This window comes from Myripristis murdjan, chromosome 6 (assembly GCF_902150065.1).
Source record: "Myripristis murdjan chromosome 6, fMyrMur1.1, whole genome shotgun sequence".
Classification (NCBI taxonomy): Eukaryota; Metazoa; Chordata; class Actinopteri; order Holocentriformes; family Holocentridae; genus Myripristis; species Myripristis murdjan.
Window position 1 is genome coordinate 26,352,795 of NC_043985.1, and position 24,071 is coordinate 26,376,865.

The following is a 24,071-nucleotide window of genomic DNA, read 5'->3' on the forward strand; positions in this document are numbered from 1 at the left end:
AGTGCCCTTATTTATATTTCAACAAACAAACAAAAAAGCTTGGCGGCTCATTACGCAAGATACAGCTCAGACTAAAGGAAAATAACACGACGTCCCTGGAAACTAATCATATATCTATTTTTATATATATATTCAAGTATTTGTTTTCAGGCAAAAGCATGTGAATACTACTGATATACAATAAAAATAAAATGTTAGTTGACATTATTGCTGTTTTTTCCCTTTGAATTGAAATTTTGTGCCTTTCTTTAGAACTGTAAAATAACATTATAACAATAACCATGGAAACCAAAAAAAAAAAAAAAAAAAAAAAAATGCCTAACTTGCAAAACAGGAATGTCACGGTACCAGAAACTGATGGGGTTTTCCTTTTTTTTTTTTTTTTTTTGTTGTTGTTGTTGTTGTTCATTGAAACATTGATAGGAAAAGAAAACAGAAAAAAAAGACAAAATAAAATAAGAATCATCGTTATCCTACTCGCTCTGTGTCCATGCCATCTGACAGGAAGTAATCCTGTCAGATCAGTCTGCAAAGCCATGGCAAACAGGAAGTACTGTCCCAGAACTGTAGTACTGTCCCAATCCAGGCGGTCCGTGGTGTCCCATTTCTGTCCCCACGCTGCTCCCTGTCTCCGGCGGCCTCACAGGGACGGGAGACGCGGGGACTGGGTCTCAGGTCTCCCCCTTGCCAGTTCAGCTGGCAAGCTAGTGATGAGCAGCCGCTAGCACTCGCTGTTAGCCTAGACGCAGCCCATGTCTTCTCTCAGTGACACTTCCCCCTTTACATTGCCACTGCCAGGAGCTCCCCCATATCCTTTATTTTCCTTTTTTTTTTAAAGTCACACTTTCCTTAAAACGGAAAGTTTTAATATTCATTCAAAGAAAAAAAACGTGCTTTTCAACCTCTTCTTTGAGTCCATTCTCAAAGCTAGCACCATGACATTTTTTTAAGCTACACGTTCATTGTTCATAAAAAAATAGTGCCTTTTTTTTCTTTACTTTGACGTAATCCGTGGCAATGTGCAATTTTGCAGACTCTTTTCTGCTTTTTGTTTGTGATTAAAAGGTGCTGGAACAGGAATCTAATTTTACAAAATAATTCCTTACAGTGTGGAAGTCCCTTTATAGTTAGAGGTGCAAACTAATAAGAAAAAGAACTAACAGAGATTTTCTTTTTGCCTCAGGAAAGTGTTGTGGAATGGATTCTTTCATGCAAGCTGCTCTTCACTTTCTGTTGTTTTCCACAAGGACAAAAAAACATTCCGCTGGGTGTCCTCTTGACACTTGCAGGCCATAGATCTCTTTCATCTTCTTTTCTCCCTTTCCTTTTCTCTTTTACTTAAGGATCCACCTGCATTGCATTCAGCCGAATTGTTAACTTTTTGTTCATCATTTGTGTTTGTGCCTTTTGTGTCAGTGAATGAAAGAGAGAGGGAGCGAAAGAGTTGAGACAGGGAGAATGTGAAGGCATGTTTGTGTGCCGGAGCAGGAGGGGTTGGGTGGGGCGGGGTGGGTGGGGGGGCATTAGAGAGGGGCAGGGGGTCAAGAAGTAGTAGATGAGAGCAGGGGGAGGGACTGGTGGGCTCGGACAGGGCAGGGGAGGTCAAAGAGGACTGCCACAGAAATGACGTCAGAGACAAAGCTATAATCCCCTAGTCTTTTTTTTTCTCCCTCCAAACTCTTGTCTGTGCAAAGGGCTGGCGGCGGGCTCATTTGTGGTTGACATAGTTGTCCGTGGGGAGCAGGACGGGAGGCAGTTTGCTGGGCAGGCTGATCAGGGGCCTGTGGAAGACTGCCTGCTCCTGGGCCTTGATTTTCTCTGCCTGCCTCCGGAACTTTCTGGCCCTCAGGATGGCGGGGACACCCCTCCGGAGCCGCTGGGCCGCCTTCCTCTGCCACACCTCGTATTTGGAATACTTCACGGTCACATGCTGCTTCCTTGGGACTTCCTATTGTGGGGTGCAGAGAGGGGGGGTGAAGAAAGGGAGAATAGGGAGTCAGTTCATTAGGGCTGGTGAGATACTGTAGGAGCAGTTCTTACAACAGAGGAAAACCCTGTTTATGTTCTGAAAACATTTGGTCATTGTTGGGTCAGGCGAATGGAAATCAAATGTCATTCTTAAACCACCAAGCGTCATAACAGACTTGGCTTGCCTCCGACTTGTCCCTGTTTTGATTTCCTTGACTGAAAGAAGCTGTCAACAAGTACTTAGTTCAGCCTCTTTAACATACTGTCAAAAGGAAGGGCGGTCACTCCCCTCATATACATATGAGGAACAAGTCATTGTTCGCCCAATGATCCACTAAAGTGACTAACCCCCACGGACTGAATGAAAATACCATATAAACATATTCTTGTTTCCAAACCTCTGTTCTTACACAACAAACTCTTTCACACAGTGTTAGGTGTTGCGCTGCGACAGAGTGAGAAAAAGTAAGTGGGAGTGGTAGCGGCCCAGTTAGAATTTATGCGTGAGTAGCCAGTGCTCCATCTGAATGGCTTGTTTTGGTGCTGCCACTTGAAGAGTGTTTATCCCCCTTCATTCACTGCGGGCCTGCTCAATAGCCTAGGAACAGCTGGCCCTCAGAGCAGGCTGTACCCATCAACTCTCCCTGCCCAGGCAAACTGGGGACAAGTCCCAACTAATTCCCCGGCAGCCTCTTTTCTGCACACAAGACAGAGGATCCATTTCTCTACTGCTGATATTTGCAAAAATTTATTTATTTGGAAATTCCATGCAAGTGAAACTGATTATTTAGCGAGTTGAAAGAGCAACATCACAGACATCCACCATGCTGAATGTTAGGGAAAGACAAAGGGATAGCGGGGAAGGATCTTTTTAAGAGGTCTGGAACACGGCCACGGTTGAGTCTTGTGACTCCGATAAAGAGACTTGAAACGCTTTGGCGATTTCCTGCATGTTTGTGACATATTTCAAAGAGGCTCCGACAGCCGGGTCAGGTGTTACTGACCACACGTCTCAAAATGCATGCCAGTTTTCGGAGTGCTTAGTGTTCCGTGACTAATAATCACACACTCAGAGCACACTGTTTTGTTTCGGACCAGCAGTCTCCACATTCTCACAGACTTACACACACACTCACTCACTCGCTCAGACAAATACACAAACTTACGCACATGTACACACAGCCAAGCACGCACGCACACACACACACACACACATTCAAGTCTGTGAGTGTGACCCTGCCACTGCACCGGCAGTTCCTGAAAACATTCTACTGCAACTGTCTTGATGTTTTCCACAACGGTCAGCACTTTGTATGGAAGGTAACTGCTTACCGTTGACCATTTAACAAGATAAACCTGTCCTCGCACAGGTTTCAGTCTGTTCCCAACAACAGGGACATAGGGGCCAAGCACAGGGGTGAAAAGAGACACAGGAGATGGGAGGACAGATAGAGCTCAAGGCTACGGTTTCCCATACTGGCGTGTTGTTGCTGAGACGTACCGTTTTTAGTGCGGGCATCACGGGTATGACCTGTAGAGAGGTGGCCGACACGTCCCTTTCGGACTTGGCGGGTTTGGCGCAGTACTGCTCCAGCAGGTTGAGGTCACAGCTACGGAAACAACACTCCTCCACGATCCCACGGTTCTGGGTGCGCCGATTGCTAATCCCTCTCTGTGGCCTACCTGAGGAGAGAAATGAGGAGAGATGAAGAGGAGGGCAAACAAGGCCTAGAATATTTGTCTGAATGGTAACACACACAGAATACAACACCAGCAGTAATAATGAAGCTAAAGTGTTTTGGTAGGATTACTTTTACAGTTGTGGAAGTCCATTAAACGAAGAGGATAAAGGGAGACCTATGGGCAACTGCAACAAATCTTTTTGTTTGTAGAGGATTATCTGATTAGGGTTATCTGGAAGTCGTTCGGTGGGTGAATACACAAGTAAACACCCTGCCCCGCAGACCCCAGCAAGAAAAAGAGAGTGATGGACAGAGACAGCTAGGCTCTGAGACAGACCTTTGGGTGAGTAAAAACATAAAATGAACGCTCCTCTGTGACCTTGTCTTTTGCCAACTCAGCAGAGATAAAGAGGATGAGCAGAAAGAGAGGGAGGGGGGGGCAGAGATAATGAGGCAGAGAAAGAGAGGAAAAAAGATCCAACAGGAGAGAGGGGGTGTGAGGGTCACCACAGAGGAAGAGAATGCAAAACAAAAAAGGAAGAGAGCGAGACGTGGAGAGAAAGAGGTATAGGAGAACAAGGTGAGGGGGTGGAGGGTTAGGAGGATGTTGCACAGGGGAACACTATCCGCGATCAATAAAGGCCTTGTTTGAAGTCCTGCACCCCACACAATGTTGGAGAAATCTCATGAGAGGGTAGGCCAGATTTGATTGCAGGAAGAGGAACATGAGAGAGAAAGAGAGGGTGAACCAGGGGGGGAGGAGGGAGGAGGGAGCACATCCATGTTGGGCCAAATTGGACATAATGATCTTTCTGATTGGAGAGAAGCTTCTGAGGCAAACAGCTCACACAGAAGCAGCCTGTCAGTCAGAGGCAAGGGGTGGGATATAGCTAATAATTTCAAAAGCTGGGCTCCTCTCATTGAGGAATGGCCACCGAGGAACTTCAGGCTCCATGTATTTAACCACACTGAAAACTGGGCAAACACTGTGTAGTAAAGCAGCTATCCCCAGGAGGAGTGACAGCTACCACAGTGCATTCAGATTGGGATAGTGCATTCTTCCATCGATGCCACAGTGGTGGGCAATGATCAGCCCTGGTGGTAGAGATCTTGCCTGTGTCAAGTCAAACGGCGTAACCTGACGTCAAAAACGCCCCCTCTCTCCCAGAATCGCCAGTGTGGTCGCCTGGCCTGGGAACACTGGTGCTGAGGTGACTGGTTTGCCTCTTGGGGTGCTATTACTTTTCCCCGCGGAATGCACTGGTAAACAAGCGGCCCATTGTGTCGCATAGTCGTGTGTGCCTTCACAGCTCGCCGCCCTTTCATATGCAATCAGAGGTAAGGGCTGTAGAGGCAGAATGCGCCCACTCAGCACAGCAGCCAGGACGAGGACTTGAGACACATATGCGCACAGCTGGCTGTAATCTCTCTCTCTCTCTCTCCCTCTCTCTCTATCCGTGTGCGTGTGTGTGCGTGCGTGCATGTGTGTGTGTGAGTGAGTGAGTGAGTGAGTGCGTGGAACAGAGAAAAATACCAAACACGCATACCACACAACCACAGAGTGAGAGATAGTCTCAGCTATCCAAACAGATGTGTGCGCACGAGAGACAGAGAGGCCAAAGGAGACTCTCTGCTCGAAAAATAAAATGCAAATCAACGCTTGTTTGCAAAGCGTATTTTCAGAAAACAAAAAAAGAGACATTGATCAGTGGAAACCTACTGAAATAGAAGCCTCTATCTTCACAGACAAACTGCAGTGCATCTACCAGCTCTCCCCCACACAGCGTCTCTGCCGAGGCCACTTCGACTATGTAGAGCGTCAGGGCCAGTGCAAACAGCAGCGCACGACTGGACGAAGACATCTTCTTGACCTACAGAGAGAAAGGCAACATTACAAACACCGCAGAGTAATGCATCGGTTCAGCAAATGTAACCCCAGTTTTTTTGGTGGGGAATTGTTAGATTGAGTTAACAACAAAGCCTTGTTTTTTTCCCCAGTTTTCAAATGTAGTTTGCCTGTCAGTGCGTTACATAGCCATTCCTCATGCATGCTTATGCAAGCCTGAACAAGATGTACGATGTCCACTTAAATGTCGTATTCTCTAATGTATTGACCTGCTAACTTCAAAAGATTATTGCATGAGGCTGGGGAGGCCAATTTAGCAGTTTTCCAACACGGTTATTATCACCCGATGTCATTGTATTGCACCTGGAAGAATTGCTTATTCTGGAGGAAAAAGAGACAGTATCTCTGGCTGTCAGACTCTTACACAACTCTCAACAAGTTGCAAGACCGGCTGCTCAATAGTCAACTATCTCAAAAGCCAGACTCAGCATATATTTTCCCCTTGCTCACCCTGTGGTGAGCTCTCTGACCCGCAGACTTACCGCCCCCATCTGCCGGCTACAGACCAGCTGTTTGCTCCGAGTCCAGCCAACGGCGCAAAATTAAGACGAGGCAGGAATAAAATACTCCTAAACTCTATTTCCTCTATCCAAACAACTAACCTGTTGCACACACGAAGCTTTACGCGCGCTCCACGTAATTTGTGCGTCATGTGAATTATTCTGATGCATGCACATAAAATATGTCCAGCTGCTCAAATTGCACAAAAGGGATGCAAACAACACATCTGCCCAGCCCGAAGCCGCTATATCACTCACAGAGCCAAGTTAAGACTGCTACTAGCCTGCCATTTGCCTTCATATGCACAGCCAGAGAGAATAAAACTGTTTGTCCCCGCTGGTTCAATTCAAATTAAATTACTTTATATTCCGTGAGGGACTTCATTTGTGCAGTGGACAAATAAGACAACTACAACAGTCACAGACAATCATAGCACAGTCATGGTCATGAGTAGTTAGGCACCGTGTGCAGCCATGATACATAAAATCCACAGCTAAATCACATCCAAATTAAGAAAGCTTCGGATGGGAAAAAATAGAGTTAAGCCCAGGGGTTTACCTTCATTCTGCTGTTTTCCGTTCTTCGGCAGGTGTGGCAAAGTGAGTGGTTTCCGTGTCTTTGCTGGGTCTCCATGTCAGATGGCAGTAGTCAAAACGTTGGGGGTTATTTGGTTGGAGAGATTGCAGGTGAGTTAGTTTCCCAGTTGGTGAAGCTATAGAGATGATGTGTGAGAGGCTGTCCCAAAGACCAGGCGACAGGCAAAAGTTCTCAGGGAGAGGTATTATATACCAAAACACGCCCCTTGCACCCCGCACCCCACCCCTTGCTCCTCCTCTCACGGATGGTGAAAAAAGTGATACAACGATGGAAAAGTGCGTAAGGGGAGAAAGCAAAGAGCGAGAGCTAGAGAGAGTGAGAGCGAGAGAGAGAGAGAGAGAGAGAGGGAGGGAGAGAGACAGAGAGAGTCACCGAAATGGAACAATTCCACGGGCATTTTCCACGTTTACGCACTGTAACCTACAATCACAATGTTTACACACGGGACACAAACCGAACAGGAATGGAAGTAATTCCTCAGACCCCAAGACAAAATATCACTGTCTCTGCCCTCATGTAATTAAGAGTAACATTTAGTGTGGAACGAATCTGGCCAAGGTCTCCGATGGCTCAGCTCTGAGTAAGGGCTGGCATTTGGCAAAGTGTAGACTTGGATCACATAGTCACTTGGGTCAAATGCTGCTATGTGAGAGTGACACTGAACTCAAGTATGAAAATGTTGCTTTCATTTGCACCACTTCTGCTGGGCTGCTGGTGCTCTAAAGCAAAAGTGTTCGGGATGAGCCAAGTGAGCAGTTTAATTTGGGCTCAAACAGGATGGAAGATGTGCACATAAACTCATTGATAGCTGCACTGTCGAGCAGAGTGATACAGCAATATTACATAGTGACCAAGCCGCAGAAAATAGGGGTCCTAAAAGCTAGGGTCTCCAGGAGAGCAACATCACCTGAAGAGCCGAAAAGCAGGGAGGAGGGATGAAGAACAAGACTTGCATGTAGTGAGAACAGGAGCATAAATATTGACAGATACCACTGGGAAACACCTCCATTCATTAATACATCAGTAATACTTTGTTTATCACACATGAACTCGGCAACACTGCATGCAGATGTTGCCCGAGCATCAGTTTCGCAGAAGACTGTAGGGTTGCAGAAAATGAGTTGGAAAAAGTGATTTTACATACAAGCAAGCACATTCACTTTTTGTGTTTGTTTTAGCCTTGTATGAGGGTTCCCTTGTCTGAGTGTGGCTTCTGCATGTCTTCAGGCTGACACCTAGTGGCCCTCTGCTGCAGCTCCGCTTGTTTGTCTGAGGCTTGCAGCAGGTTTGAGAACGAGGCACAAGGCCATTTGGTCTGGGAACTCAGGGTTTACTCCAGGGATGGCACACTTGTTTCTCAGTCATCACAGCCACCACATGTCTAACCAGCAGCACAGGCCAGCAGGAGCTCCTTCTGCACTTCTGAGAGAGCCAGCTTTACTTTAATAACACTGACATGGACACAATCACACATGATTCCAACCTGTCCAAGAAATACAAAACCATTTGCTGACTGTGGAGGATAAAGTGTCTGAACCCCTAATTTAGTTGATGGCATTGTGCTCTCTTTCTTTGATGCTGACAATATACTTGTTTTCAGTGTCCTCGCTCACTGAGCCGTGCACTTGACCAAAAGTTTATTGTCTCTCAAATATTTATTACCGTGTTTTCATTTAAATAACATCTCATAACGTTAAAAAATATCCCGTTGTGGTTGGATGCAGGAGGAGAGCATTAAAAAGATTTACTCCTTTAATAGCCTCAGTAGGAATGATTTCAACATCAGGAGTGGCTCGCCTTACCCAATTGCTCCCTCCTGTGGCAGATGAAAATACAGGCAATGCCATGTAATGATCCTTAAAAATATACTGTGGCAAACTGTAATTTAGTGATTTGTGTTTACATGTTCTAACTGATAAGACATTTGATGAATCGTTTAAACAGCCAACATATATTTTGTCACAGGGCTGTAGGCCTACATTGATTAACATTGGTGGATAGGCCTGAACACATTATTGAAACATGACGGCAAAAGTTGCTAATGTGTTATTATTTATTATTTATTATTTGGTATATTCTTTTTGTACTGGAGCACTACAATCAGCAGTTCAATACATGGAGAGCATTTTTAAATATTTTTTTTTTTATTATGCATTTACATTCCAAGACGAAAATTGCATAAAGCCCGAACACCAAATAAGAACACCAAACTGACATATTTGGAAAATAAACTCTTTTACACACAATGAGTAGATTTTTTTTTCCCTAAATAAAATAATTTGTATTAGATTCATTTGCATTGATTAAAATATACATTTTACTTTCCATTATAACATTATGTTTGATTTTTCAAATAACAATAACATAACCATTTAGTCTTCTTTTAGTACATTCATCATCACATTTCCCTTTGATTTGGTTCAGATTCCAGCACAACAAAGTTTGGCGTCAAAAGTACAAATGGTCCAGGTACAACCCCATCATTGCTGCACATCACTAAACTGACATCACCGGTTCAAACTGAATCCACATCAGGTGAGGCGTTTTACATCTTTGGAAACGTTGCCTGCGCTGTGCATTGAGGTGTTTAATGGTTGGAACCGTGCTGGTCAACCAGGCGGCCATTTCAAGCAACAAGTCATAATCACGAGTAGCACACTGGAGATACGGCACAGAGACTTGAGCACATCGGTCTTGGCACACGTAGGACATCACAGAGCAGAGCAGCAGCACAAAGCAGCCGGACGGTCACACGGATGGATGGATGGATGGATGGATGGATGGGGGTGGAGAGGGGTGTGTAGGGGGGCATCATCATGACAAAACACTGAGGGCATCCGTCAGCATCTTGAGCTCGTCTTTCACACACTCCAGCCCTCCTCGGATCTTCAGCGGGTTGTCCAGGACCTCCACGCTGCTTGTGTAGGGATCAAACCTCACAGAGAATGGCCGCTTGATACCGGCCACATAAGACCTGTGAGGAAACAGTGGTCAAAGTGTAGGAAAAGAAAAAAAAAAGGTAAATATGAGTCTTTTCTTGCATGTAGTGTGTGTAGTGAGACTGACCTGTCTGCGACTTTGTAAACCCAAATATTTCACTTGGCCAGAGGAAATCCCCCATTAACTGACTAGTAGTTCTTCGGTTTCCCATGTCGGAGACCCCAGTAGAAATCTAGTGTGTTATCCATGCATACTCTACTTTATTGACACTGAAATTTTCCTGCTTTCATCAGCACTGTGGAAGAAACGCACCCCTATATAATGCTAATCACAGTGGACTCTATTTCATATTTGCTGTGTCTCTGCAAACATTCCCACGCTGATATTGTTTTATCCAAAATGGGAGAGATGTCTGGTGCAGTATCCTACCAGAGACCAAATACTGTCAAAACACTCACTAAAGCTACTTGTTTTGCAGGGCAACATTTGATCTGGTTGCCAAGTAAAACTACAACGTTTTGCCTTGGTAAAAAAGAATACATTGGTAACAGCTGTCTTCTGGCTACTAAGGCTGACCTACAAAACTTGTGGCCTCAGGGCTTGGCTGGCTGTTCTCTGACCTTGCCCTTACATAACCTCCCTCTGTTTGTGTGTCTGTGTTTTTGTGTATTTGCATGTTTGTGAGCGAGCATAAACAGATATGCGTGTGGCGCGGTACCTGAGTTTCTCCTTGGCGTCTGGAAAGCTCTCAGAGACAAAGTAGACAGGCTGGTATGTCTGGTCTTGATAGGGCTGCACGGCTGCGGCCTCTGGATCAAACTCTCTTCTCTCTGGTTCCTCTGACAGCGAGTGCTGGAAAGATGGAGAGGCAGGCAAAGCAGGCAACTATGTCAGCTGTGGCTAGATTCCAGTGAGTTTGCGTGTTTTGTTTCTTTGTTTCTTTGTTTTCTTTTTTTGAAGAAGAAGAAGAATGAAAGAAAACTGGGCAGGGAAGACAGAAAACATGCTGGTACACACCACGAGCTCCCCGTATGAAGACAGCAGTCCAGCTCCGTAAGCCTTCACCTCCCCATTTTGTTTACACAAGCCAAACTCGACAGTGAACCAGTACAGCTGAAAGATAAAAAGAAACAGACAGAGAAAGAGAGGGAGAGCGATAGAGACGGAGAGAGAGAGAGCAACAAGGGTGAAAATCCAATCAATTTTATGATTTTACAATTTGCAGAAGTGTTTTTGGAATCAAAAGACTAGACACCGACCGTGGATAGTTTCTCAATATCTTCATCTGAAGCTCCCAGTGAAGCCAAACCAATGTTCTGCAAAACAAATATTTGGTTAACTGTTACCAGAGCATAATGGAACAGCACAGAAAATAACGCGTAAGTCTGTAACACCCCCAATAAAAATTGCACTGAGCTCATCCTCACCTGTGAAAACTGGGCAAAAGTCCTGTCTGCCAGCATGGGGACGTGGCCCAAAAGCTCATGAACACAGTCCCTGAGGACAGAGGGAAAATGAGCGGAGGGGGGATACGTCAAGGTACAACACAAATCCCCAGATGAGAAGATAAAAGAGAAAGAGGAATGGAGTCAGAGAGATATGTGCTGTGATCTGGAGAGAGGCTTATGGGGCTTTGGAAAGTGGTATTCACAGAATCACATGCACGAAAATAGAGAACATAGAGATTTGGATGCTTGGATGCTAAATGTGAACAAGGTTATGATGAGAGGGGTGAAGCCGGAGGACTTGCAGGTGTACTCACGGCTCAGGAGAGTGCATAGGCGAGGAGGAATGACGGATGTACTGGGTGCACTGGAACACCCGGAACGCCAGGCTGGCCAGGAAGTCTCTGGCCGAGAGAAGACCCGCTACAGGACGCAACTGGAACCCTGTACGCTCTGTTTTCCATGTGAGTAAAAAACAGAAAATCAGACTCTGGCAGAACAGGTAATTTGCTCCATTGTGTGTTTATATATATTTCCTCTCAACACACTATATCCAGTCTTTACCTTTGAGGAAGCGTGACACATCTTCCAACTGCGGGATATTGTCTGGACTGTATCCACAATGCCTTTCCAGCAGACGGAAGGCCTCAAGGTGTTCATTACAGGCGTGGGTGGTATACAGGTCCCTAAGGGTTGCATAGACTTCCCTCCTATGGATAAGGACCACATAAGTGCGTTATAATTTGGGTTTCTTTTCCTTTTCTTTTTTTGTTAAATGCATATCCTTTTGTGGGCTGTTTTTTTGTAATGAGGAAGACTGCACACACCAGGATGCTCCTTTTACTAAAATTTAAAAGAAAATTTAAATTCCAGATTGGCATCCTCATCATGTTAAACTATCAATGTAATTTATAATGGATAATATAATTAAATCTGCAAAAGGTATCAATCTGGGATTGAAAATTTTTTCTTTAGGAGGATGTGCATCGAGCATGTTGATGTGTGGAGTCTTTCTGATCTTTTTTTTCCAAACAGTCTTTCAAAAATATTATATAGTTTTTGTGAGTATCAAATAACAATAGTGGCATAATAGAAGTGAGATATGGCAAGAATTAATGTTGCAAAAAGGATCAAACCCAGTATAAACCTCCTTAAATGCAAATCTGTCATTACTGGGGACAAATTATGACAATAATAACGAGGGTTTGGCGGTGCCATTACATACATCCACTGAAAGCCGTCCTTTAAAACGATTTGGCTGATGCTTTTACAGTGACATCCAAGCAAAGACGAGGTTAATATTTGCGAGAGTGAGTGCAGATCCATCCACTTATAAACAATTCGTGTCAAATCATTTGTTCTCAGCCCACACTGACATTTTGCGCTCAATCTAAAGCTGCTGTCTAGATTGTTTTGATAGCACCCTCCATCTGTAACTAATTTACCAAATAACCACGAAAGGCAAATCATACCCCTCTGACTCACCAACATGTACAACAGAAACACTATGAAACTGACTCACTGGGGAGTGAATGGACACACTGGTACTGACACAGCAGGGGGGTCAAACGGATTGTGTGAAAAACAAGGGGGGATTTATACTCCATGTGAGCTCTAAGTTTTTGCTTGATGGTGTAAGTCTTCATGTGCACATAAGATTTGAGTGTCAATTTGACCGGGATGCAGGAATTAAAATAATGAGCGGAGTGGTAAATGAAACCAGCCCTTACCATGTGCCAATCTCCTCTTCTGTGTATTCCACCCTGGGAATTGGCTCCCCACTGACAATAAAAGCAAGTCGAGACTAATATCAACATTTATGTCAGGAATATTAAATGTGAAGTTTGCAGCCATGCATGTTTTACACAGGGAAGGCGATATGCAGTGCAAGGACAAGCGACGGTATCTCACTGTTTGTATCTGAAGGCAATGTCTCCGATCGTTTTCCTCCTCTGCCTGTAGCCAGGGTCTGAGTAGCCCTGTCCAAAATAAATACGCTCAACACTGAGATAAGATCACACATCTGTGTAATGACATATCTGCCCAATAGCATAACACATGTGGAATAATAATTGCCGCCCTCACAAACAGGAAATTGATGAAGTACTCACAGGATGGTCTTGATCTAAATCTGGATCAAATTTTGTGACCAGATGATGACATCTATCCAGCTCTACTATTTTCTTTGGGAACCAATGGACTGGGAGCAGAAAAGTGGGGAAAAATGGGACAAAAAAAATTGTAGCAATGTTTGTGTAATAACAAAAGACGGAATCGGTCTCAAATTAGGATTTTATGTGACAGCAGTTTACATCATTACAGTAGTGAAGGCCTTACATTTGACTTCTTTGGTGGTTTTGACATCCTCTGCGATCCTCTTGATGGAGCTGACGAGCGTGCTGACGTCTGAGAGGTGCACCTCACAGCGGACGAAGTACTCCAGGCCCTCAAGGCTGTCCTTGGTCTTCCTGCTCGGCCGTGTCTCCAAATGATGAATCTTAGATTCAAATGTCTGGAAAATGATCAATACACCAAACCGTAGCTTCATTTGTGATTAAAAGAGATTGCATGGGGAATGAATGTGGGTTGATGATGAGAGAGGGATGGAATTATGTAATAAGGGTGTATACAATAGTTTAGATAGATAGATAGATAGATAGATAGATAGATAGATAGATAGATAGATAGATAGATAGATAGATAGATAGATAAATAGATAGATAGATAGATAGATAGATAGATAGATAGATAGATAGATAGATAGAAAGAAATAGAGATGTATATGTATGTATGAATATACACTTTTGGCAAGAAGTTTTTTTTTTTTTTTATCCTGATAGTTAATATGATATAATAAGAGCATTAACATAATGCATAAATAAAAACATAAACATTTAGGGGAACAGAGAAAGGGGAACTGTAAGTCCATGGCAGATTGATAGACTTGTTCACACTGAAGGGATCTAATCAACAGTCTTGTCCAGTTTAAAAAAAAAATCAGATAAGTAAATGAATCAATCAATCAATCAATCAATTTTTCACTATTGTCAACAATTGCCACTATGTTTCATTTAATGACTATAAGTAATTTTGAGCTGTCAGCTGTGCTAATACATCCTACAGTAATCTAGTCGCCAAAAACATTAAAGCCTTTAGTTAGTGTCTCCGGCAGAAAAAAAAAAAAAAAAACAAAAAACAAAAAACCTAATGAAAAGTAAAATATGGGCACACCAAACATTTTTTGTTCTACCTGACAAAACATTTAAAGTATTCAAATTATAGCTTGATGCTGTACATGTCAGGCTCAGATATTTACATGGTGAAGACTAAACTAACTTACATAGACAGTGAAGACATGTAAATGAAATCTATGTGCCTATAACTGAAAAATATAGACTATTTTAATTACGTTGTATGTTGCAAAATTCTTCAATCTTCTAAACCTATTTTCCTATTTTCCTGTTTTCAAAAAATACCTCAAACTTTCACATGGCTGAAGAAAATGAATCTAAGTTTTTTCTGCCATTTTGAAAATCACTTCCATACAATCAGCAAGCGCACAGATGTGTTGTGATACCTCGAAAACTTTGAGGGCCCGGGACAGCGCAGGTGTTTTGGAGCTCTTCAGAGTGAAGAACAGGTTGAGAAGAGCTTTTCCATCATCCTCCTCAAATACAATCTGCTCGCTGGCCTCCGCCGCCTCTGCCGCTGCAGCGGCGGCTTCCCTCTCTTTTCGCGCATCCTCGATTAAGCTTTGCCGTCTGCCGATGAATCTTGGAGACTGTGCCAGAAGAGGAATCAAAGTCCTGAGTCCTGTAAATAGTTTACCACTAACCCTGTAAACACATTTATTTTACCCACTGAAAGACAACAAAAGTCCAAAGTAGTGGTTTGCTTTGCTTACCTGTGGGATATCTTTTTGGATATCAGATGGGAGCGCTTTACATCTCCAAATGCGCATTAGAACGGCAACGCAGTCTATGTAAACCTACGGCATAGCTAAGACTCAGTGGAAAGCAGAGCTACCACAATGAAAGTTTTGACTAAATTTGTCTTCGAGCTGCTAATGTTTCCTGTATTTATATCTGATGGGCATCAGGCACCGCCGCTGCGTAATGGTGACCTCGCCAAACTCTCCGCGCAATAACTGCAACAGCTTGGATGGTCCTCTGGATATAATTTGGATATGGCATATGTAAAATCATCTAGGCCCGTGCTGTCTAACGCAGTAGCGTCTAAAATACAAACATTGCTGATTTAAAAGTTTATCAGGTCATATTTCTTACCGTCACAGAATCAGACCTCTCCAGCTCGGATGCTGCCCTGCGGATACTCTTTGTCGAGGATGTAGAGCTGCTTGAAATAGGCATGTTTACGTTATGGTGCAGAAGTAGTCTCTATCGCCTCTGTATGCGTGTCAAAGTGTGAATGCAGTCAGACTGTAATTCTAGGGATCTCAGGACCTCTCTGGCTGTGCCGTGCGCGCAGAGCTTTTTTCTGGCAGACAGGTTTCCTCTCTTATTTATGGGTGTCATTTGTTTGCATTTTCTGACGTCAAGCCCTCTCATCCTGCTTATCAACCAACGCATAGCATCCAGCACACACAGCCCCATTTGACTTAATCATTCTTTAATGAAACTGGAGGCAATATAAATCTATTTTTGTATTGCTTCGTGTCATTACCTAATGTGCAGGTTATCAGGGGATTATTGACCTCCAGGACGCCAATATTTGCAACGACCAACCTGGTGAAAATTCAGCCACCAGATCAAGCTGGAATCAAGCTGGAGTTGTGGTGATGGTCTGAAGCTAGGACCTGGATCAGCTACCAGCTTCAGAACAAGCTGGTAGCTGGACCAGGTGCCAGCTTAACCAACTTGTAGTGACAACCTGCAACCACTGACTTTCTAGCCCTGTCAATTCCAGCTGTAATTTAGTGGTGGTCTTAAGGAAGCTGGAGCAGCTGAGAACTGGACCAGTTTGCTGTCCGTGCTCCCACCAGTTTGATGAAGCTGGTCACCAGGTAATTGCAAGCTTGACCATCAGACTAACTTTATTCCAGCCGCAGTAGCTTAAAGCAGACTGGTTTAATGATGGTCTAAAGATGGACTTCCCATGTGAATTCAGGAGTGAAGAAAGCAGCAAAAGACAAGACAGGAAACTGGGATAATTTTCTGGCTCAAGTTTAATCTGTTTGAATCCATCTGCTTATACTAATTTTTAACCTATTATTATAATGTTTGTTTGTTTTTCCATAAACACTAAAACTATAGCTTTCAGTTTAATTCAGTCTTACCTGTTTCCAAATTTCTAGATTGGTGTCATCTTGGTTGGTATTATTCTTAGGACATTTCATTTACAACATCAAAAGTCATTTTAATGGAAGTTATTTCATTGCACTAATGACACTGACGTTCTGTTATTTATACTTAATTGTTATTGAATGATTGATTGAATGATTTGTTATATAAATGATTTAAGTCCCGCCTCATTTCTTGTTACCACTTAATATCTGTCTAATACCACATACATGAACGCACTTTTTCCCCCCTTAAACGTTTCATAACTGTTGGGAGGAGCTGTTTTATTATCTACTGTGTAACCACGAGTCATATTCAATGATTAAGCCATACCGGTCACACTCTTGTCATTTTTAGATATGAAAGCCTCAATTCTCAGCGCTTTACATAAAGGTTAGACCAGAGAAAAGCCAACTGTGGAAAATTAAGTCACTTTATCAGCTCAATTCAATCTCCACAGCTCCTCACAAATTAGATTCTGAGTGCAGAGTGGAAAAAAAGCAATGGCAAAAAGAGAACTACAGCTTGTTTTCCTGTTTGCGCCAGTCGGTCTGTTTCTTACCTCAGCAACAACAGCATCAAGTGAATTTGTACCGCTTATAGCTAAAGGCTTTGGTGGCTAACATGATTGGGAAGTGATGTACAATGCCCAGAGGCGAGGGGTGGTAAAGGGATTATCTGTGGACCTTTGGCCACATGCTGCCACAGCCAGCAAACCTTGCAATGGTGAAAGTCTAGTGTGACTCTTTCCCCCAACCTGAGCACACAGCCTGGAAATGCTAAAGAGCACTGCTTTAGCCTGGGGCGCAGATAATAGCAGGCCCTTCCTTTGTTGGGGAAGGACAGACAGAGAAAGAAGATAAAGCAAACTGACATTAAGACATAAACCACGGAGATTTTCCACCTTCTTTAAGCCAATTTTCTGCATGAATACAGCTTCAATTGGTATATCTTTAGAAATGAAGCGTCTTTGCTCTCCCTTGAAAGTGGGATGACATATAAGAATGAGCAATAGGCAGGAGCTTGACATTTATTCAGAGATATGAATGATTATGAACATAAGGGGGTTGTTACATCAGATACTTTCAAGGTTATCCAATATTTATCAGTTGAGTGACTTAACGATATCTTCCAATTGACTCTGCATGTAAGTGTTTAAAACATTGCAGGTGATCTGACCATTGTTCACCTGTGAGTCCAGAAGTTAACTACCGTCATATGGATCACAAGAGTGAATGGTTCAATTTCCTGGTGAGGAATGACAGAGCAGCATTTGGGATACAGTGGGTGGTGTCTGAGACCTACTCCAGTGTAGCTTCCTTCATTCCTCTTTGAAAACCATCTGCCCCCCCTCTCCAAAATATGAACAGTGTGGTTCTGAAAGGAGTGCCCCCTCTCTTGACCTGAGGAGTCGGCCCTCCTGTGTTGCACCATGCATTTATTTAATGCATGCACCAGATTCCTCCTCTTGTTTTTGTGTGTGCAGCCTTTCAGGTGGACCACAGTTCCTTGCTTACACTCCAGTGGCTGTTGAGATACAAAGCTAAGAATTGGTCTGTTTGTGTGGGTTTAATCTATATTTAAAATATAGAGATATACAGGAATAACGGTCATCACAACAGGCAGGAGCACTAACAAGCCAGCGGTAATAATAACCTGGATAATGACCCCACACTAAATACCTGGGACTCCCCACCAGCCCATCAGAACTGAGGAAACTTCTTGGATGAGAAGGGAAACGTCTTAAAAATAATCCACAAACAAATCCAGTTGCCCTCGATTCAACTCTCCTTGGATCACAGTAGCAATTGTGGTAATTATTCATGAATTATATTTACCAGTCATTTTCCCCAAAACAGGACATAGTCATATTGAAGGAAAGCATTATAATCCAAAAACAATAACCACAAAATCTATTTTTATATAATGGGAAATCTTTTTAAGTGAGTCACAGAAAAAAGAAAAATAAATGATTTTCCAAAACCACAAGAGACTTTGTGAAAATACAGCAGGCCAGGTTCACTGAAGTTCAACCAAATTTTGTCTGTCTGGAGAGGGACAATGGAGCTGCAGGCTGAATCAGGATCAAGATAAACTGATAATCCTCCTTCTTGTCCCTCTAAATGTCTGCTTCCCTGTGTCAGTCCCAGTTTATCATGAGAAGACTATCAATGGGCTGTTTGAAATCACCCAGATAGAGAGGCTTCATGATTTTCCCTGCTCTTAGGTTTTCATGCTTATTAATTTCCAATCCTCAGTAGGTTAAAGGGATATGTCATAAAAACTCTGAAGTGTCTAAACTGTGGGAGAGAGAGAGATTTGTAAGCTTTGGAAGTGGATTACCATTCAAAATGAACTGGTTTTAAAGGATCATCAGTCATATTTTGACCTCTTGTCACAAATATCCTTTGCGTAAGTATTTACCAAATATACTTTGTTAGTTTAGAGGTAAATGCTGCCTAACATTGATTCACTCCCATTTGATCCCTGAAATCTGAAAGTTGCTACATGTGATTCCATGTTGTGAATATTTGGCTACATAGCATTTACGTTTGCCGAAATTACTGTAAGTCCATTACGATTTGCACAATTCACAGAAATATTTTTTTTCCAGACACATTCAAGTTCTGGTCAGCCTCTCTCTTCAGGTTTACTGTGAATGATTTTTACTGGCGGCTCACAAAGCAGAACCCAGCAGAAGTCAGTTGCACCTCCAACAGTGGAATTCCTTAAATGTAAACCTGAAACAGACGGAGCGCTTTCTATTTCCTTCTATTTGTTTTTTTCTATTTAATTTTCTCATAGGAGCACTTGAGAGGTAACAAGAATTGGACCCAAAAACATGGAAAACATTTGGTATTAATGCACAAATTGTCCTTGCTTATAATAGAATAAAATAAACTTGTGCTATCCAAGATTTCAGAAAATTCAATTATCTATGCATAGCAACTTTCAATGAGTCTTTCCCAGAGCAGTTTTTTAGATTTCCAAACTATTGCAGTGGTGTGGATCTGTCTTGCCAAACGCTCAACACTTCATTTCAACAATTCAGTTCAAAACTCCCAGGCAACACATCTCATCATGTATTTGGTGGATTGCCATGAAATTTAATAAGCTCATCCATATGGCTCAGAGGATGAACCCTCTCAGTTTTGGTGACCTCATGACCTTTCCTCTGAATCACAAAATGTAGGAAGTGGATTGCCATGATATTTACTGAATGCATTCCTACTCCCCAAAGGAAGATTCCTTTCAATTGTGGTGATCCAATGACCTTTCCTCTAGCACCACCATCAGCACAAATATTTGACTTGTACACAACACATTTCTAAATGTAACAGATGACCATTTAATTTGCTGAACATACTCATGCTTCCCAGGGAATGAACCCTATCAATTTTTAGTGTCACCATCACCTTTCCTCTACCATCACTCCAGTCTAAAATTTTAAATTTGCTATTACACAATCTATTGGATGGATCGCCATGGAAATTCATGAACATGCTTCACAGATGATGAACCCTCCCAAAATTGGAAGGGTTCATCTTCTGTGAAGCATGAACCACATCATCACTATGGTTCATCTGGGAGGGTTTCATGTGGTTGTGCCAACCACAAGCCAAAATGTCATATTTGCACACAAGATATCACTAAATCTATTTAATGTATGACCATGATATTTGAGTGTATTCATGTTCCCTAAATGAAGAGTCTCCTTAGTTATGGCGACCCCATGACTTTTCCTCTGTCAAATGTCAAATTTGATATCTCAAAATCTGCTGGGTGGATTGCCATGAAATTTGGTAAGGACACTTGTGCAACCTAGATGGTGAACCCTTTCAACGAATGACATTTCACCTTCATGTCAAACTGGAAAATTCCCATTCCCTCACTACTTGCATTCCCACATCAAACGCCAAGCCAGCGAGACACCAGTAGTGGAGAGCCCACACTTGTTTGAACATGACTGTGCACAGATTGGGGACAGTTAGCCTGGACTTTTAAAGCACCAAAATATATTCTGTGCACACTCATGCAATTGATATTTGTAACAGATAAACACAATCATGGCCTCTGACAAGAATTCATAATAGGGTGGATACCGTGGTACTTAAAAGTTTTGAAGCTTATAGGTTGGTACCTTCTACCACTGCACACTTTAGGTTGGCTGGCTGTGACGCTAGGTCCCTTTTGGCGCCCTGTGGTTAGACTGACTCATCATCAGCACCGATCCGACCCCCTCATTGCTCATGCCAGGCATTTAGGCCACCCTTTGTTAGAAATGTTGCACTTGAAGAGGTGACATCTCTCTGCCATTCATCCCTCTGTGTTTATCCAATTCCATCTTCTTTTCTGGAAGTGTCGGACAGGTTCGCAAATGACATCAGGATGATAATTATTACAATTATGTATTGATTCAGTGGCAGTGTTGTGCCGTTGTGAGTGTCAGCTTTTCCCTGCATAATTGTGGGACTTCAGACGGACTAATTGCAACTAATGCGACCAGCTGGGCGATTATTCAACATCCTCCACATGTCTTTTCTCCCTCTATTGAACAATGCCAGCAGTCTTTGTGGGGGTTCATTAGACTCATCCAGTTGATGAAGAGAGAAAGAAATACAAATAAATACTTTATTAATCACAAAACGTTGGATAAACAGCATCATAATAAGCATATTAGCTTGCACACATGATGGCTGACTAGCCTTCTGATCATGAGTGGATGATGTTCGTGTGTGTGTGTGTGCATGTCTGTTGCATTTGCATGGCAGCTACTTTAAATATATGTATGTGTTTAAGTACAAGGAAAGATTGTACAAGAGCAAGAAAGATGATGATGATGATGATGTCGACAGTGACGGTGATGATGATTAACAGTGTGTACACCTCTGGCACAGTGACAGTGTCACTCATTGTCACCTGATATTGGATCGCTCTTATCTCTCAGATGTTCTCCACGCAGCAGCATGCACTCTTGTGTTTGCTTTGATGACATTTGATATCTGAACCCTAATGGAAAAAATAAAATTCAACACATGCTGAGGAAAGGGGAACTGCAATGGTGAAGCCATCCATTTGATGTCTGGTCAAGTCTGTTTGATTCTTCTGTGTCGGGGATTAAATTGTATTTGGGTCTCACCGTATACAATCAGTACACACCCACACACACACACACACACACTGAAAAGTGCACATGTATGCCTACTGACTATATAACTTGATGATACAGTGTCTTTATTCCATGTAAGTGTTGTGTTCTCATGAAATGATGAACAACAGTCATTACTTATCCTCTCTCTTGTTTTTTATATAAACTGGCGGTGTGATTGGAGATGGCAGTGATTGCTTTTGCATGTGTCAAAATACAGCTGCCAAGTGGAATGAGTAATCACACAGAGTGCTCCTCCGTTGCCTCCATGTGTAATTTGACAGCGGTGGCAGAAAGTGTTTGTTGGGTGGGCGAGTGGTTGAGGCAGTGATGCTCAATGGTCCATGTCGGCTGCTGTCATTACATCGGTGCCACAGTGGCCCATAACTACAGCTGTGGCTGCGACACGGCCAAACACATCAACAGGCTGGTGGGACCCCGTCACAGCCCAGACTGTCACCGCTGGGACTTTTAACTGGTTTTTAATCTGGTTTTCAGTCCTTGAGGTTTTAGGCGCTTATCTATTGCATGTTCACACTCACACACACATGCACACACGCACACAATTATAATATGTGCAAGTGTAGTTTAATGGGATCCCATTAGAGCTAAACAGAGTGGGTTGATTGAAGATTCACAATTTAGCCAGAATAACTAAACTGGTTATCGTCATTTGCAATTGAAGGGAACAGATCATTGCAATCATGCGCATTTACCCATTTAGAAAAGGACCAGCAGGTTCAGACAACAGAGAAACAAACGCCATAAAATTAATGTACATTAATGGAAAATAGCTGAGGCATCAAATTGCAAAGGGATAATGTACAGGAAGGAATTCTATGGGGTTTCATTTATGCCAAAATTACACTCCTCTATATGTATGTGTTCATTTTGAGCCAAAGTTACATTGTTGTATAAAACGTTGTGCTGTTGTGCAGGGTGTTGTTGTCCATATGTACTATTCCTTACATTTGTCTGATCTAGTCGAGGTATTTCATATTTTATTAGCTTTTGTTTAAACTTTCTCATTGCTCTTATCTATTGTTTAACACACTCTGTGCATCTCTTTGTGTCCATGGACTTAATGTTGATCTGTTTGTCATGTCCTGTTTAAAAAAAAAAATCTAAATCATCTCACTGAAAAGTCGTCATGTGATTAAAGCAGGAATTTATTATTATACTGTTATAATAGCTTACTAATGTTATTCTACGGTGATAACAAATCAAATTATCCCATGAAGCTAATATTGTGCAGCCGTGTCATAACACTGGACAGCCTTGCAGAGGGAGCCTGTGTTCTGAGTGACGTAGAAAACTGGAAACACCAATGTACAAAGAAAAAAAAAATTAGGTACAATGCCATATGTAACAGCATTAAACATAAACAACACAATACAAGACGCAACATTTTTGACGTTTAAACTCCATAAAATGCAACATGGCAATACAGCTTTTTCCTCCAGTTCATCACAGAGTGCTGGTGAAATGAGGCAACTTTTTAAAGCTGGTCTTAATTGCTGCATTTCCAACGCTTTCGGCAAAGTGTGTGCCTCTCTCGCCCTTTCTCTCTGTAGCTGCATGTGTCTTTCTAAATGTCATCTCTGATCATTTCTGAACATGGTCGATACGCATCCAGATATCTGTGTGTCATATTGAATCTCTCCAGGAGGAGACAAATTCATGTGAGCAATTATAAATCACTCAGTAATGATTTCCATCAATCGCTGCAAGTGGTTTGACATCTCACAAGTAACAAATTACCTTCTTTCGGACTCCCAAAAAATCTGGTTTTTTCAACTAAAATAAACTATTTGCATGTTTGTGTTGGGATTGGTGCTCATTACCATATATACAGGCACATGTACACACACCATACAGCGCTTGCAGATGTGCTTGTGACATAACTCTGTTTTGTTAAACCCGCAACAAATCTAGAGAGGCAGCACTCACAACTCAGCACCCTTCTGACCTCCTCAAGTGTCCAGAAGCCTGTTTGTAGATAAGTAAGCACCATGTTAGACTCTCATCCAGCCATTTGTTCTGCGGGGTCAGGGCGGCAGCATAATGATGTTGTAGCAGCACCCATTCCCCCTGCAGCGGTGACACAGCTCTGCGGATGGAGAGACTCCTGATTAGATTTACCTTTCCTTAATGGGCCCCTGTCAGCCACCAGCCCGGGGGGCCACGTAACAGCCACACGTGATGAAAATCAAGCTGCTGGAGCCCACACACCACCTCCAGTGTTACCACACCACTTACTGTCACTTGTGTAACCAGTCAGCATTTACCCATTTGACTTTACAGTTTGCGGGAATGATCCAAAGTCTTTTTTTTTTTTTTTTTTTTTTTTTTAATATAAATTGATAAATCTGCAATGGATACAATGCAATAGTAAATTAATCTACACCCAGTACATGAAAGCTTTTGTATTTCCAGTTCTAATAAAATTAAATCTGGTTGATGTTGCTGGAATTTTCCAAAGCAGCAACAGCAATTTGAAATAAGTACTGAGAGAAGTGAGTACTAGAAAAAATAAATAAATAAATAAATAAATACCCATGTTTGACCCAGCAGCCGAGTGTA

At 42.6% G+C, this 24,071-nt stretch overlaps 2 protein-coding genes across 3 annotated transcripts; both read right to left on the reverse strand.

Annotated features, from left to right (window-relative positions):
• Positions 1-272: 272 nt before the first annotated feature.
• igf2b (insulin-like growth factor 2b) lies at positions 273-6,797 on the reverse strand. Its single transcript, XM_030053940.1, has 4 exons — positions 6,616-6,797; positions 5,371-5,521; positions 3,470-3,651; positions 273-1,948 (listed from the first exon to the last, which is right to left on the reverse strand). Exons 1-4 carry the CDS (start codon positions 6,688-6,690, stop codon positions 1,709-1,711), a joined length of 648 nt encoding a protein of 215 aa, XP_029909800.1. The 5' UTR covers positions 6,691-6,797; the 3' UTR covers positions 273-1,708.
• A 1,951-nt stretch (positions 6,798-8,748) lies between these two features.
• Positions 8,749-15,512, reverse strand: th (tyrosine hydroxylase). Of its 2 annotated transcripts, XM_030053745.1 has the most exons (14): positions 15,326-15,512; positions 14,944-15,027; positions 14,617-14,820; positions 13,377-13,551; positions 13,151-13,239; positions 12,951-13,018; positions 12,770-12,820; positions 11,604-11,749; positions 11,357-11,492; positions 11,022-11,091; positions 10,854-10,910; positions 10,612-10,707; positions 10,313-10,446; positions 8,749-9,628 (listed from the first exon to the last, which is right to left on the reverse strand). In XM_030053745.1, the coding sequence occupies exons 1-14, from the start codon at positions 15,407-15,409 to the stop codon at positions 9,469-9,471; spliced, it is 1,554 nt and encodes a 517-aa protein (XP_029909605.1). In that variant the 5' UTR covers positions 15,410-15,512; the 3' UTR covers positions 8,749-9,468. The 2 variants fall into 2 exon arrangements, with proteins under 2 accessions (XP_029909605.1, XP_029909607.1); XM_030053747.1 differs by lacking the exon at positions 14,944-15,027.
• Positions 15,513-24,071: the final 8,559 nt, after the last annotated feature.